Raw genomic sequence first — 14,878 nt, 5'->3', positions numbered from 1 at the left:
CCAGTAGTCATGTTCTGATTCCCCTTTATTCATAAAAATAAGTTTTCATTAAATACTAGGTATAGAATTGAAGTGTTTAGAATAGATATTCGTGCTTATCAGTTTGTTTCATTCACAAAAATGCTATGATTAATAATGACATCACATGCCTAGTTGCTAACCCTACCCTTATCTATCTGACATGATTTGGGAATGGGGTGTTATAAATGATCTTCTTAATAAAGAATGACTCTGCTTAAATTTATACACTATTAAATGCAGTTATCACTAAAACTATTTGCAACTTTATAATGAAATTCTTGGTGCAGGAATGTCCTTAATCAACTGAGATCATAATCTATATGTGATTTAGTATATAAATTCTATGAAGTATCTTAAAGCACTTAGATGTTGCTACCTACCCAGGTCACTCTGCTAGTGTCACAGGAAGATTTTGAAACCATGGCTTTCTTATTCTAAACCCAACACTTAATTATGACCTGCTGCCTTTATGTTGAATACAAATTAATCTCTATTAGGATTTTTGTAAAGTAATTTAAGATGATTTAATACCTCAAGGCCACCCTTATGTTGATAAATTATTTTGACTTTGAGTATGCAGAAATATTGATTGATCAAGAATTCCATATAATAGAATTCCATTTAAGAGAGAGTTCAAAGTATATTTATGTGGGCTACTCAGATTCCTAAGGTAGTTTTACTTAGGGTAGAATAGGGCTTTGCATTTCTTAACACAGGTTTCTGAATCCACTGTCATGAATATTTAATATTTTAAAAATAAATATTTAGATATAACTGTGATTTAGTGAAAATTGAGATTCAATAAACGAGTTACACAGGATCATTAAAATAAGTGTATTTAAACACTGTATTGTACCCCAGTTGTATAGCAAAATTGAATATACTTTCCACAAAGACCCCATTTATATCTGTGTGAAAAATTTTGGTCAATGAGGAACTGAAATGTCTAGGTTGACATTAGAATTCTTAAATCAGGAAAGCTAAGGGGTCAGAGTAAAATGACTTGATTTTAATTGAAGATGCTGTATAAGCATGAAAATACCGCATAATTGAAAAATAAAATGTTTGCTTTTACATTAGTTGAAATTGACTTTATTTTTGTATTTCGTTATAATAATCTCCAGGCTCTGAAGATCAAGTTCTCTACATTTCTAATGACACTGATATCCTGGGTTTTATATATCCATTCAACTACAGTGGCGATCATCAACAAATTTCTCATATTGAACATAATTCAAGGATAACAGGGATGGATGTATATTATCAAAGGGATATGATTATTTGGAGTACTCAGTTTAATCCAGGCGGAATTTTCTACAAAAGGGTCCGCGGCAGAGAAAGAAGACAAACTACCAGTGGTTTGATTGTAAGTAAACAGCTTTGAAACTTTAAAGCTGCATACCCATTTAAAGAAAAAAAAAAGCAACAGCAAATTATCTGCCTAAGAGTTTGTAACACATTGTGGTGACCCCCAGAGAATACTCAATAAATAATTGACTGACTCCCAAAGTCATAAAAAATAAAAATCATTTCCCTGGCCACTTAATGTTGCAGCTGCCTGAGAAACATTCCAGTTTGCATGGTTTTATGTATTTGTGGTTTTGGTAGGAACATTTTAATTTCTAGATCCTGAAAAATGAAATGAGGCTTTTTGAACATGTCATGAAATTCAAAGCATATTGTTTTTGTTTGTTGATGTGTTGGTTTTAATTAGGAAACTTCATATTTGAATGTCACCAAAAATACTTCTCATAAGCAACAAGAGAAATTCAAACCAAAATAGTGTCAGTGTTTCTGTTACCTTCTGATGACTATGATTGAGCAAAACCCCAAGAAGAATGTGTTTCTTAGAGTATCAGACTATATTCTCCTGACATATGATAGGTGTGTTTATTATTGTGGTTACTTCTTTCAAGAAAAAGAAACTACGGCATTTGTTTAGATTTATCAGCACGCACTACATCCTCTCTTGTTGCAGGGCATGTCAAGTGATTCTGTATTGTATGCTATGGAGTAACCCAAGAAGAAAATGACAGATTAATACTTATTTTTATGGGTTCTGGCCCACTCCCATACTACCAAAAAGTCAAGCTCTGTCTCAGCAGGATGTAATTCAAACTCTGTGTTAGAAAAGCATCCCTGATATCTTTCTATCTTCAGGCATTATGCTGTCTGTGAGAAGCGAGCAGTGCATTTTGCAATGAGTGCTGCCAGAATGATAAACAGAACCTGATTCACTGTCATTCAGATCTGAACATATTTGTATATATGTAAGCATGTATGTTCTATATATGTATGTATTCCTTTAAATTTCCAGGACTAAATAGACAACAGTCATGCAAAGCTCTTTATTTTGTAAGTGAAACAAATGATATCATTTAAAGTGGGGAAGTTATGGGGTACAGTGAAAAAAGATCACTGACTTTGGAATCAGAGGACCTGGTGGGGTTTGAACCCCACCTCTGAAGCTTATTACCTATGTGACTTTGGGAAGTCAATGAACTTTTCGAGGGCTAAATTTTCCTCAACTGTAAAATGAGGAGGTTGGATTAAATGATTTCTGGGGTACCACTAGCTCCAGATCTATAATTCTACAACTCGTTGTTCATTTTATTTCAGTCTTGTCTGACTCCTTGTGACCTCATTTGGGGTTTTCTTGACAAAGATACCGGAGTGATTTCCCATTTCCTTCTCCAGCTCATTTTACTGATGAGGAAACTGAGGCAAACAGGATTAAGTGAATTGCCCAGAATCACACATCTAGGAAGTATTTGAGATCAGATTTGAACTCAGGAAGACTCATCTTCCTGACTCCAGGCCCAGTGCTCTATCCAGTACACCGTCTAGCTATCCCCATAATCTTAAAAGTACCTAAACCATAATTCTGATAGTCACATTTAGATTTTTAAAAATTACAAAATCATTCAAATTGTATAATGTTCCTGAGACAGCAAGAAGTCATCTAATCCAGTGGTATCAAAACTCAAATAGTCACAGGAGGCCCTAAGCCATAAATAAGGATCCCTGCAGGTGCATACGGACTTAGATAGCCTCATATTAATATTATCTGTGTTTTGTTGTATTTTGATTTATTTTGTTAAATATTTCACAATCATATTTTAATCTGGTTCAGGCTCTCTTGAGAGTGTCATGACTACAATGGGGCCCGAGGTCACCATTTTTTTACCTCTCATCTAATTTTTTATTTTCAGGCATGTACATAATTCCAGATTTAATTGATGGTCTCATTTTTAAGGGTACAAAGTTCAGAGGTCCTCCAAGAGGCATCCTAGTTTGTTTCATCTCTGTTATCTGTAATAATATTGTATACATGTATAGTAGGTCAGCCTAATCTTCCATATCTTTAGGGTAGGAGATAACACAACAAACTCCATTAGCACCTAACCCTTGAATTAATTGGATTCAGATATATCCCCCAATGTTCATTACTATTAATAGTTTTCAAATTAATGATGCAGGTAAAAAAAAATAATAACCCTAGTCCTTCTAATCCTGCCCCATGAAAATACTGATAATTTATGATCAGTATCCTTTGTAAACAGCCATTCATATACTTAAAGATCATGACCTCACCATTAGATTATTTCCAGAATCTGTGACTTAGTTCCATGAACCTTACATTATTTTATTACCTCAGTTCACCGTATTTTCATTATATTTACATATTTCATTAAATGAAACTAAAGTCAGGTTTAAGACACAGTAAGAGAAAGGCAGGTAGGTGGTACAGTGTATAGAGCACTGGCCCTGGAGGACCTGAGTTCAAATGTGGCCTCAGACACTTGACACTTACCAGCTGTGTGATCCTGGGCAAGTCACCCCGATTACCTAGCCAAAAAAAAAAAAAAGACACAGCAAGAGGCCAACTGTTGCCAAATGCAAAGCTGGATTACTCCTTGTCTTGCATTTCAGACTTTGAAGAATGTGATATTCCATTATTTTAATAAAATAAGATTATGCTGATGCCCCACCTTCTGTGAGTAGAGCATAAATTTTGATTGACTTTCGCAGTAGTGATGTTAGAGTTTCACTAGGTCATTTTTTTCCCTCTGGACCCTAATGTCACCATCAGCCACTACTTAAGAGACAGTTGGAAAATACTATGGACCCAGGCTAAACAGTTTCTTGTATTTATCATGGTTACTGTCATCCAGTGTGTTACTGACCCAGGATAGCAATTCAGGACCTACTCCTGGGGAAAAACAAAACAAAAACTGAATGTGTTTCCCTAGGCTGAGTCTGACATATTGACCTCCTAAGCCTTGGACTATAGGACTGATGTATACTCTGACCTGTACTGTGCTTCAGTTGATGAAACAAACATCTCTCCATTCAATAAGAAGATATGTAGGTAGCATATTCCTAGCAACTAAACATATCAAAATATCTTTCATCCTGTAATGCTAAGGGAGTATGCTGTTTCGCAATTCAAAGGAAAAATAAAGTAAAACCAAATTTTAATTTCAGTGAAAATCTTTTCTCCAAATGAACTTTACTGGAAGTTATAGGAACAACATTTTACTTCTGGGAATTTGTAAAAAAAAAATTAGGAATACTAATTGTGATTACAAATCTAAATTTCAAATGAGAGACCAAGGGTTATTTATAGTTAGAAGTACTTATGAATTTCTACCCCTCTGGGCTATACAAAGTAGATGGATTTTTTTTCTTTAACAAAATTAAACAAGTTAGAAACTTAAAAGTCTGACATGATTCAATCTATATGTAAAACATAATGAGATTTCTGAATTTGAATTTTAGCAGTCAGAACAGAACATGATAACATTATGCAACATTTGTAGATACTTTCTGGCAATATATCATTTCTAGTATGAAGTAGTATAAAGGAAAAAGCAGGATGGCAAATGCTATAAAGTAGGTCAGTGCATGGAAAATTCAAATGACTTTGAAAATACAGATTAGATTTTTACCATCATAATGCTAAATATTCCTGAGACAAATAAATGACTTACTGAACTAACCAATCTTTAGAAACAAAAATGATCATCACCATATTCTATATATTTATATGTATGTATGTATATTTATAAATAGATAGCTATAGACACTATATATATATATGTATATATGTATATATGTATATATGTATATATATATATATATATATATATATATATATATATCTCACATTTATATGATGTTTTAGGATTTAGAAAGTATTCTCCCCACAGCAAACTTGAGGTAGGTACTATGAGTAATTTTAACCCCATTTTATATAGGTAAGAAAAAAAAATGAGACCGAGGTTAAGAAAATTGTCCATGCTTTTATAACTCATAATTGCTTGAAATTGGACTTGAACCAAGTTCAATTGACTCCAAGTCAAATACTCTATGCCCACATCTAGACCACATTTCCTCTTGAAACAACACTATACCCAGTAAGTTTCTTTGCATTTTATATATATATATATATATATATATAGTTTTTGTGTTTGTAGTAACATCATTTACTTTGCTTTCCATTAGGCATCTTTATTTATGTGCTCTGATTTAAAAGGACAAGCAAATACAACTATATGATTTTGCATTTAATTTTCTTTACAATGCTGTAAAGAGTATTTGATGTGCAGTCAGGGGACACGGGTCTACTTGCCAAGTCTGCTCTTTTACTAGCTCTGTGACTTTGGACAAATCACTTCAGCTCTATGTGCTTCAGTTTTCTCCTCTGTTACATGAGGATAATTATATTTGGTTGTTGTCCTTCGTTCTCTAAGAGGACCAAAATGACCATTATGTTGGCCTCAAGAAACATTGTGACTGATAAGACCAATACAAGCTTGGAGTGCTCTGCCACTGGCTGGGCACAAGTAGTCCGACTGAACATTTGGAGTGGAGATGTCTTTAAATTTGCATGTCACATTTCTCTTGAGTTATTGCAATTCTGCTTTGTTTCTTAGAACACATCACCTTCTTTGATGCAGGCACGCCATGCTGGGCAGTCCTGTGCCAGTGTCTCCCATGTCTCAAAAATTATATTTATACTTCCCCTACCTTACCTTATAGCATTGTTGTGAAAAGCAAAGGATATCACATAAAGTTTTTACTAAACCATAAAATTAAATATGAATGTATGTGGCATGTTGTTTGTAGTTCATTATTGTCATTATTCCCTATCATTTTCATTATTATTGTTAGTTATTATTATAACTATTAATGATAATTTCAAATTATATTGATCAACTATGTCCTGACTGTTGAGGTTTTCTTTTTTTTTTCATTAAAAATCTCTTAAGCTGAAATACTTGTCAAGTACTAAATTTCTAAGACATTCAAATTTTGGCAACTAATAATAGTTAGCATTTACATAGCACTTTATGATTTGAAATATTCTATATAGATGTTATTTCATTTGATCCTCACAACAGCCTCATTGAGGTAGATGCTGTTCTTATCACTATTTTACGGATAAGGAAACTGGAACCAAAATAGGTTAAATGAATTGCTGTGGATGATATAGCTAGTTATTTTTCTGAGTCATTCAAAATGTCTTTTCATCATTATTCCCCTAAATTAGATTCTGAATGGTTGGCATTAGAACTTTTCCTGAACCATTCTGAGTATAATTTTCAGTAAAACAAATATTTAGGTGGTGATGAGGCTTATGGACCATTTAGATTGGCATTGCATCATAATGTGAGCTGATTAAAATTGATCAAGTAACCTGAAAGTAATTGGTACTAATAAATAACTATCAATTGACTACACTGTCATAGCATAGGATCATAAATTTATAGTTGGGAAGGATCTCAGAAGCCAGTTAGTGTAACCTCAGGAAATTGAGGCCCAGACAGGTTACATCACTTCCCCAAGATCCCATAACTAATATGTCAGAGACAGGATTTAACACTAGGTCCTCTGACTCCACAGAAAATGTTCTTTCTCTTTACCATACAGTTCTTCTTTCCAGTTCAATTTAATTCAGCTCAGCTCAGATTTATATGTAACATACTGTGGTAGTCACTGGAGAAATAAAGATAGATAAGATAGTGTTAGTAAGTTCCCTAAGGGAGCTTACAATTTAATGGGAGGAGGAAAGAAGACGTGAAAAAGGGATATGTTAACACAAAATAGAAAGTCTCATCTCATGTTAAATTTGAGAAAGGAAGGATCACTTTAAACTAAGGGGACTGGGGAAGGCTACCAGAAAGAATTAACACCTACTTTGAGCTTTGAAGTATTCAAAAGGGGTCAGGGGAAAATGGGTTCATTTTAAGTAAGGAGGGCAGCCTGAGCCAAAAGCATGAGACAAGAAGTATATGATGAGAAGGGTGATGGGCATTGAGCCAATATGACTAAAATAACAGGTACATGAAGGAGAGTTGAATCAAACAGAGCTAGAAAATATGGTTGAAGCCAGGCTATGACCATAAATTCCCAGTTCAGAGATTTCTATTTTACAAAGTAATCACTTCAGTGTGTTTGTGTGGAACTGGTGGGGAGGAGGTGGGATTGAAGCTTCCTGAGTAAAAGAATGACATGATCAGAGTGGCAAATGGAAAGATTGCATAGAAAACAGTGTGAATAATGGGTCAGAGATGGGCTAGCCTAGAAGCAGGTAGATACATTAAGAGTAATTGGAGTCTAGGCAGGAAGAAATTAGAGGATGAACTAGGGTAGTTGCTAAGGAAGTTGGAAATTAAAGGACAGGTGCAAGAAAGATTCTGAAGTGGAATGGATGGTCTTTGGCAGCTGATTACATGTCAAGACTAAGGACCATGTGAGAAGCAAAGGTGAGTCCACGTTTAAAGGAATGTCAACAAAAACAGATATGTTAGGTAGAAGGGCAGATTTTTGATGGGGAAGATGAGTTCAGGTTTAGAAGGCTCCATAATAGTTCTATGAATGGTCACAGAAACAAAACTTTACTGAAGAGCCACCACCAAATCTAGAATCAGTGCACCTGGGTTCAAATCTTGCCTCTGACATTTGCTACCTGTGTGACCTTGGGCAAGATACCTACCCTCCTTCAGTTTCTTCATCTGTAGAATGAGGGAATTAGACTAGAACAGGTCTTTTCTAGTTTGAGGACTATGATCTCCATGCCTATGGACCATCATCTCAAATGAGGTAGCATACGAAGTGCTTTGCAAACCTTGAAGTGCTATATAAACTTTTTTGTGTGTGTGGCAATCATGGTTAAGTGATCTGCCCAGGGTCACACAGCTAGTAAGTGTCAAGTGTCTGAGGCTGAATTTGAACTCAGGTCCTCCTGACTCCAGAACCAGTGCTCTATTCATTGTACCACCTAGCTGCCCTAAGTGTTATATAAATTTAAGTTATTATTATACTGCTCTGTTAGAACAGGGAAGGGAATGAACACTTATATAGCACCTACTATGTGCCAGGCACTGTGCTAAGTAAGCACTTTACAAATATCATCTCATTTGATCTTTAGAGGTATGTACTGTGGTTATAAAACAGGTGAATGTGATGCCATATTTTCCACTGCTGTAGAAACTGCTAATTGCATAACACAGCATTCAAAAGGAGCCCTTCAACATTCCAAGTCACAGATCAATGGCAGTAGTAGTGTCAGTTTCTCCCATCAAACTAAAAGTGAAGCTATTATGTATCTGTCTTGTTTTCTGGTAGGTTTATTGTTAAGTATAAGGGAGTCTCATTCTTTAGAGACTCTAAAGAGATGTGGTTGGAATAAGTGGAAATTAACCTGAGGCAGACAATCACTGAAAGTTTTAGATATTCTCAAAATAAACCTCACCACACCTCTTCAGTCTTTCAGACTTTTAATCAAATGCTTGTGTAGATGTAGCCAAAACACAAGCTTCATCACTTCTTTGTCACCTGAGGTACTTCGAAGTTAAGTTGAAAGTACATCATGCCACTTAATGTGAGAAAACTAGGGAAATAGTGAATAAAATATATTGGCTTTCTGTGAATATGTAAGTCAGTCAAACATTTATTCAGTATTTACTATGTGCTAGATATTGTATTAAGTGCTGGAGATGCAAAGAAAGGCAGAAAACAGTCTCTGCTTTCAAGGAACATGCATTCTAGTAGACCACCTGATTCCAAAATTGGTCAGCTAATTCAGTAGTTTTTTTTTTTAATTGTGGATCAGTAGCTTTATAGACTAGCTTGTCTCTGCCACTCCCATATGCTCCTGAAACAAGAATTGTTTGGTTCTTTGCTTGAGCAAGAAGCCATTATTGCAGTTACAAAATTGTGCTCTTTAGTGCAGATTGAAAGTTGAAGTGAAAAATACACTGTATTTGAGGAAGTGTGATTTCTTTGGCTTGAATTTTGTAATAGCCCATATCCACTAGGGAGAGCCTTATAACAATCCATAGGTGGTTCTTAGTCTGTAATTTGAAAGAAATATTTTTGTTAGTAAACAAAACTTCTGTGTAACTTTCACTTTTTATCTAATAATATGATGCAGTTATGGCCTCAAATGGCTAAATGTTTGCCAGTGTATAGGTAGGTCACTTCCCCCCCCCCTTCCCTTTTAAATCTTTGTTATCTTACAAGACAGCCAACTGGAGGATAACATGGAAGTGTGTTTTTCCTCATTACCATAATGGTGAGCCTTAAACTCCACTCCCTCCCTTTCCCATGCTATGGCTGTGGCTGTGAGAAAACTGCTGCTCTCTTGGAACTATTTCTTAAACACTTTGCTTTGGCATTCCTTGTATTCCTTTTATTAAGATTCTATTGTCATCTATCTTCCTGTTTCTATTTGCGTTGGCATTTCTGCTATTCTTTTGACTAAGAAATTGCTGTAACAGTTTTTTTCCCCATATAATACCTTTAGATACTTTTAAAAGGAACATTTAAAAACATTATACAAGGTTTCTGCAATACAGGATTCAATCTGTTCCATGCCTATAATGCATATGAACTTATCCCAAATATTATGAGATAATAACCTTCTCTGAATCATTTTTTTTTAGCTTACATATTTCTTCTGCTCACCTAACACAAAATTGATGTGTGGGTTAATTATTTTCCTAGGCAATTTGTGGCACTTTGGTAGAGTTATTGAAGTTTAAAAATATTTGAAGGTTTGTTGAGTCTGTAATTGAATTTCAAGTTTTCATGTGTCCAGGCTTCAAAGTTTTCAGGTAATAAGCCTCTATCTTTAATCAGTAGGGCCTTCCATCCCCAAAGCATGAAATTAAACAAGGAGTCCTATCATTTTCCTAGGTAATTCTATTCATACAAATCATGCTTCTATTTATTGACATTTACTCTTAGAGACTGGCATATCAAAAAGCTTTATACAAAGTTATATTGTCCAGTTGTAAATGAACTAACTTTAAAAAGGTATTGGTAGCAAAACACTTTTACAGATAATGTTTCCAAAGATATTCAGGGGTCATTAACTATTGTTTAATGTTTTTATGTAAAACAGAAATTCTGATAAATATGATTGTATGGTGGCAAAAAGTAAAATACATGTAATTTGCAAATATTGCTATATTTTAACATATCTTCTGTGCTAAAAATAATCCAAGAGGACTTTTTTCTTATCTAAATCAATTACTCTAATATAAAAACAAATGTTCTAGCATAAAAATCTTCTAGAGCAGATGTACACACTGAATATATGACCAATGGCTATACTATAAAAAGACTCAGTTATGGGCCCATGGAGTAGATAAGAAAGACCACTTGAAAAAGAATCCCCACCACATCCTGTCTGGCAAATAGTCATCCAGCCCTTCTTAAGGATCTCTACTGAGAAGGAATTCACTACCACCCAAGAAAGAGGATTCCATTTTTTGTTAGGAAGTTTTTCATTATAACAAGCTTCTGTTTGCCTCTTTGTAGCTTCCACTCACTGTTCCTAGTTCTGCCCTGCAGATCCAGGAAGAGCAATCTTCTTTCACTCTGACAATGCTTCAAACACATGAAGTCAGGCAATCAGTCAGCATTTATTAAGTGCCTACCATGTGCCACGGAACTGGTCTAAGCACTGAAGGTAGAAAAAAAAAGCAAAAGATAGTTTCTGCCCCCTAGGAAATAAATAAAAGAAGAAAAGAGGGCACTAGAATTGAAAAGGGTTGTGAAAGTCTTCCTATAAAAGGATGAAATTTTACTTAGGACTTATAGGAAGCCAGATAGGCCAGCAGGTAGAGATAAGGAGGGAGAGCATTCCAGGAAGGGGGACAGTAGAGAAAATGTTCTGAGCAGAGTGATGGAGTGTTTTATTTGTGGGGCTTAACTTTCTACAATGTCAATGGATCCAACAGTCCAGTAGGATAGCTCTCCTGTTTCAGCTTTTAGCAGTAGCCCCTTCATGGCTAATCCATCAAGTAGCATTGAATAACTCATATTTAGATCAAAGAATTAGTATTACATTTTGTGTGAAGTTGTGAAAACCTGCAAGAGAGATACCTGTAATTTTCAAAGAAGTTTGTGATAATAGGGAAATGTCAAGAGGAAGAGTTTTTTATTTACTCAGAAGAATTAAAGAAGGTAGCAAAAATCTCCATGATTGTTCAGATTACTAGCTAACCATTCACAAACAGGACAGATGGAGAAGTTGAAAAGATAAATGGACTGGGTTATTTAAAAGAGTAAGAATAGTGGCCAAAGAGTTAAATGTAGACAAACATACAGGCTCATGCTGAAAGCAAACTTGAACAGGAAGAAAGTTTTTGCAACAACTGTGCCATGCATTTTGAGTGAATGAACTGCAACAGTGGAAACTTGGCATTTTTCCTGACCTTTGAATCTGTATAAAGTTGGCATTTTTGAGGAAAATACAAATAGGTGTTGAAAAGTCATGTTTTCAGTGTGACTTGGAAGCAACAGCGCAACATCAGAGTCTCTGGTTTGGACTGATTCCATTCTCAAGCCTACAAAAATCAGTGTGCCAAAGCCCCTGGTGAAGACAATGTTGATTTAATTTAAAAAGCAATGAAATTATTCATTTAGAATTCACCTCCAAAGTGCAGTCCATCATTCAGAATGATAATGAAGAAATGATGAAGCATTTGAAAGATTCTGTATGATGCAAAATGAGTAAACTGCATCCCAGTAACTAGCTTCTTCACAATAATTATGCTGTGTCTCACAGCACACTTTCTGTGAAACTCTTTCTGACCCAAACTGATGATACCTAGTGTGATCACCCATGTTATTCAAGATTTAATTTCAATAATATTTCAGAAAATCAGATGCACCCTCAAAGAAGGAACATTAGCAGCCATCACAGAATTCAAAAGAATGTACCTCAGGCTTTAATTCCAGGCAATTCCAAAAGAAGAGTTTCACAGTCTTGAGAGATGCAATCAGCATTCATTCAAGGCCTCTTTGAGAGCTTTGAAGAAGACATAATTCACTAGAGTGTTTAAATTCTGATATGTTTGTTTTCAAAGTAAAAACAATCACACCTATTATTTTCTTAGTAAAAACTGGGTGCATAGGATTTCACTATTTTTCTAGTTGGGAATCTAACCACCCAGTCTAATATGTAGATGCAGATTAATTCTGATTTTCACCATAATATAAGGTTTGCTTCTCCTTTATTATTAAATTCAAATCTAAAAGCATAATGTATAAAGCTATTTTGTAAACAGATATGCTTCTACTATACTCCTACACTTGAAATTCAAACAAAGACAGCAGGGTAGCTACGTCAAAGCCATGTATCAAAACCTGAGAGTTCAGGAAGAGTATCTTAGTTTAGAAAGGTAATGTAAACCCTGTTGGCAGGGTTAATCTGACAGCAGGACTCTTAGTGATTCCAGTAGGTTCAACTAGAAGTAGTTTTAAGCCCTCTAGGATAGCAAATACTTTTTCAGGCTAAAAGTTTTTTTTTTTTAATTTGCATGTAATGTTGCTTTCATTTCAGAGAATTATATCTCTTCTAAAAATAGTTTAAGTAGTTTGACAATTCAGCTGTCATCTTTTCTATAGCATTTGAACCCATGACATTTTAGAATTGAGAAAGGTGCTTCATCCAGTAAACGATTAGCTTCCTGCAAACTTAAAATGCTCCCACTCCTTTAGATAATGATTGTGAAACAAAACAAAATCCTGCTATTCAGGGATGCTTAACACAGGGTCCATGAACTTGGATACACACACTTACACATCCCCACATTCGTATATGTGTACAAAGATATACACATATACATATGTGTACATATATATGTTTTATATATATATATATATATATTCACTTCAAATATGTTAATATTGCTGTTATTCCCCTATTCCTACCACAAGCTTTCTTTTCTCCAGGTTAAACATTCCCAGTTCATTCAGTTATTCCTTATATGGCATGACCTCCATCCTATCATAATCGTCTGGACGGGCACCAGTTTGAAAATCACATTCCTAAAACATAATGCTCAGAACTGAGCACAGTACTCCACTGTGGTCTCACATAGGAAGAGCACAGAATTACTGTTTCTTCCCTTTATCTGGACACTGAATTTTAATGTAAAAAAAAAGTTTGCTTTGGCATTTTTTTGCTTCAGTATATGTTGAGCTTAGAGTTTGTTAAAACTCTCAGATCTTTTTTATCCCCACAGTAACAGTAAGCTTTCTAGTTATGCTTCAGATCTCAAGAGAGTTAACTAGGTTAACCTGAGTGTAAGAAGTCCCTGACCCTCTCAAGTGGTGTTTAGGCTGGTCCAACATATGACCTATGTCTTTATAGAAGAAAGGAAAGAACTAGGCAAGACCAGTTGAGCTGCAAGAACCTTTCAATCTGGGTTGCTTTACTAAGTTGTATGTATTTTAATTCCTTTATTGTATATGACCTTCAGTCACAGAACATCAATAGAATTCTGTTATTTAAAAAGTGGACCTTTTTCTGGAAAGAAATTTGGGGTTGTTAAAGGAGCTTTACAATTTGCTGAAGGCAGCCTATTCTCTTCCTATTTAGTCCTAGGTCCAACTCACCATTAATTTGTTTCGCCTAAAATATCTTTACTGATAGATGAGCTCAAAAGTTGCTCATTTAACTGAAAGATTGGCAAACTATGGCATATAGGCCAAATACTATATACATATATATATATATATATATATATACATATATATATATACATATATATACATATATATATATATACATATATATATATATGATCTATGAGCTATGAATGCTCTTTACACAAAAATGTAAAACTATTCTGAGCTCATAGGCTCTACAAAAACAGGCAGCCCACTGGATTTTGCCTATGGGCTGTAGTTTGCCAACTTCTGATTTAGTTGCACATCCTAATATGGAAAATAGGCATTCTTCATTTGCTTAGTTGCTCCTTCATGGATGGTTAGGCCAAATACATTAATTGGTTCCATCTCTTAATCAAAAAATCTCTACAGTATTCTAGTATACTGCAACAAATGCAGTATAATCTAGAAGCAGAAGTATCTTGGGGAACCTGACTAAGAAATCCCTCTTCAACTTAGAACCTCTGTGAATCTCCTCCACGGTAATGATAATAACCTTTGGCCAGTATATGTCTTCATGTTTTATGCCTCACCTGCTATCAATAATGAGACTCATCAAACAAGGTTATCTCTCTTGTCATGTCTTTGAAAGAATTGTGAATCATTTCAGTGTATACATAAGCCATGCCTTGTCAGAAGAGAGCCCTTAAGGTGGCATTATGCTCAACCAAATCAAATGCCTTTTCATAATCAACAAAGAAGCATAGTGAGATCTTTGAGTCTCTGCATATTTCAGGCAATTTTGTGATGATAAAGAGGTGGCATACTGGGGAATATTACTGGCAAAAAACCTGCCTGGTCCCCAGTAATCCCTTCATCAACAATACTGTCAGTGAGTATGTCATTGATTCTTACAGAAGTTTTACATAAATGGGAAGATGGG

At 34.9% G+C, this 14,878-nt stretch overlaps 1 protein-coding gene across 1 annotated transcript in view; it reads left to right on the top strand.

Moving 5' to 3' along the window:
* The window catches only part of LRP1B (LDL receptor related protein 1B), a 2,172,360-nt gene that overhangs the window by 1,984,857 nt on the left and 172,625 nt on the right, over positions 1–14,878 (top strand). Inside the window, 1 exon segment of the mRNA XM_020984719.1 lies at positions 1,146–1,387. Within this exon segment, the coding sequence (XP_020840378.1) occupies positions 1,146–1,387 (242 nt within the window).

The sequence above is a fragment of the Phascolarctos cinereus genome, unplaced genomic scaffold (genome assembly GCF_003287225.1).
Source record: "Phascolarctos cinereus isolate Bilbo 61053 unplaced genomic scaffold, phaCin_HiC Scaffold_726;HRSCAF=1367, whole genome shotgun sequence".
In the NCBI taxonomy this organism is placed as follows: domain Eukaryota; kingdom Metazoa; phylum Chordata; class Mammalia; order Diprotodontia; family Phascolarctidae; genus Phascolarctos; species Phascolarctos cinereus.
This window is presented reverse-complemented; position numbering and strand designations above follow the sequence as displayed.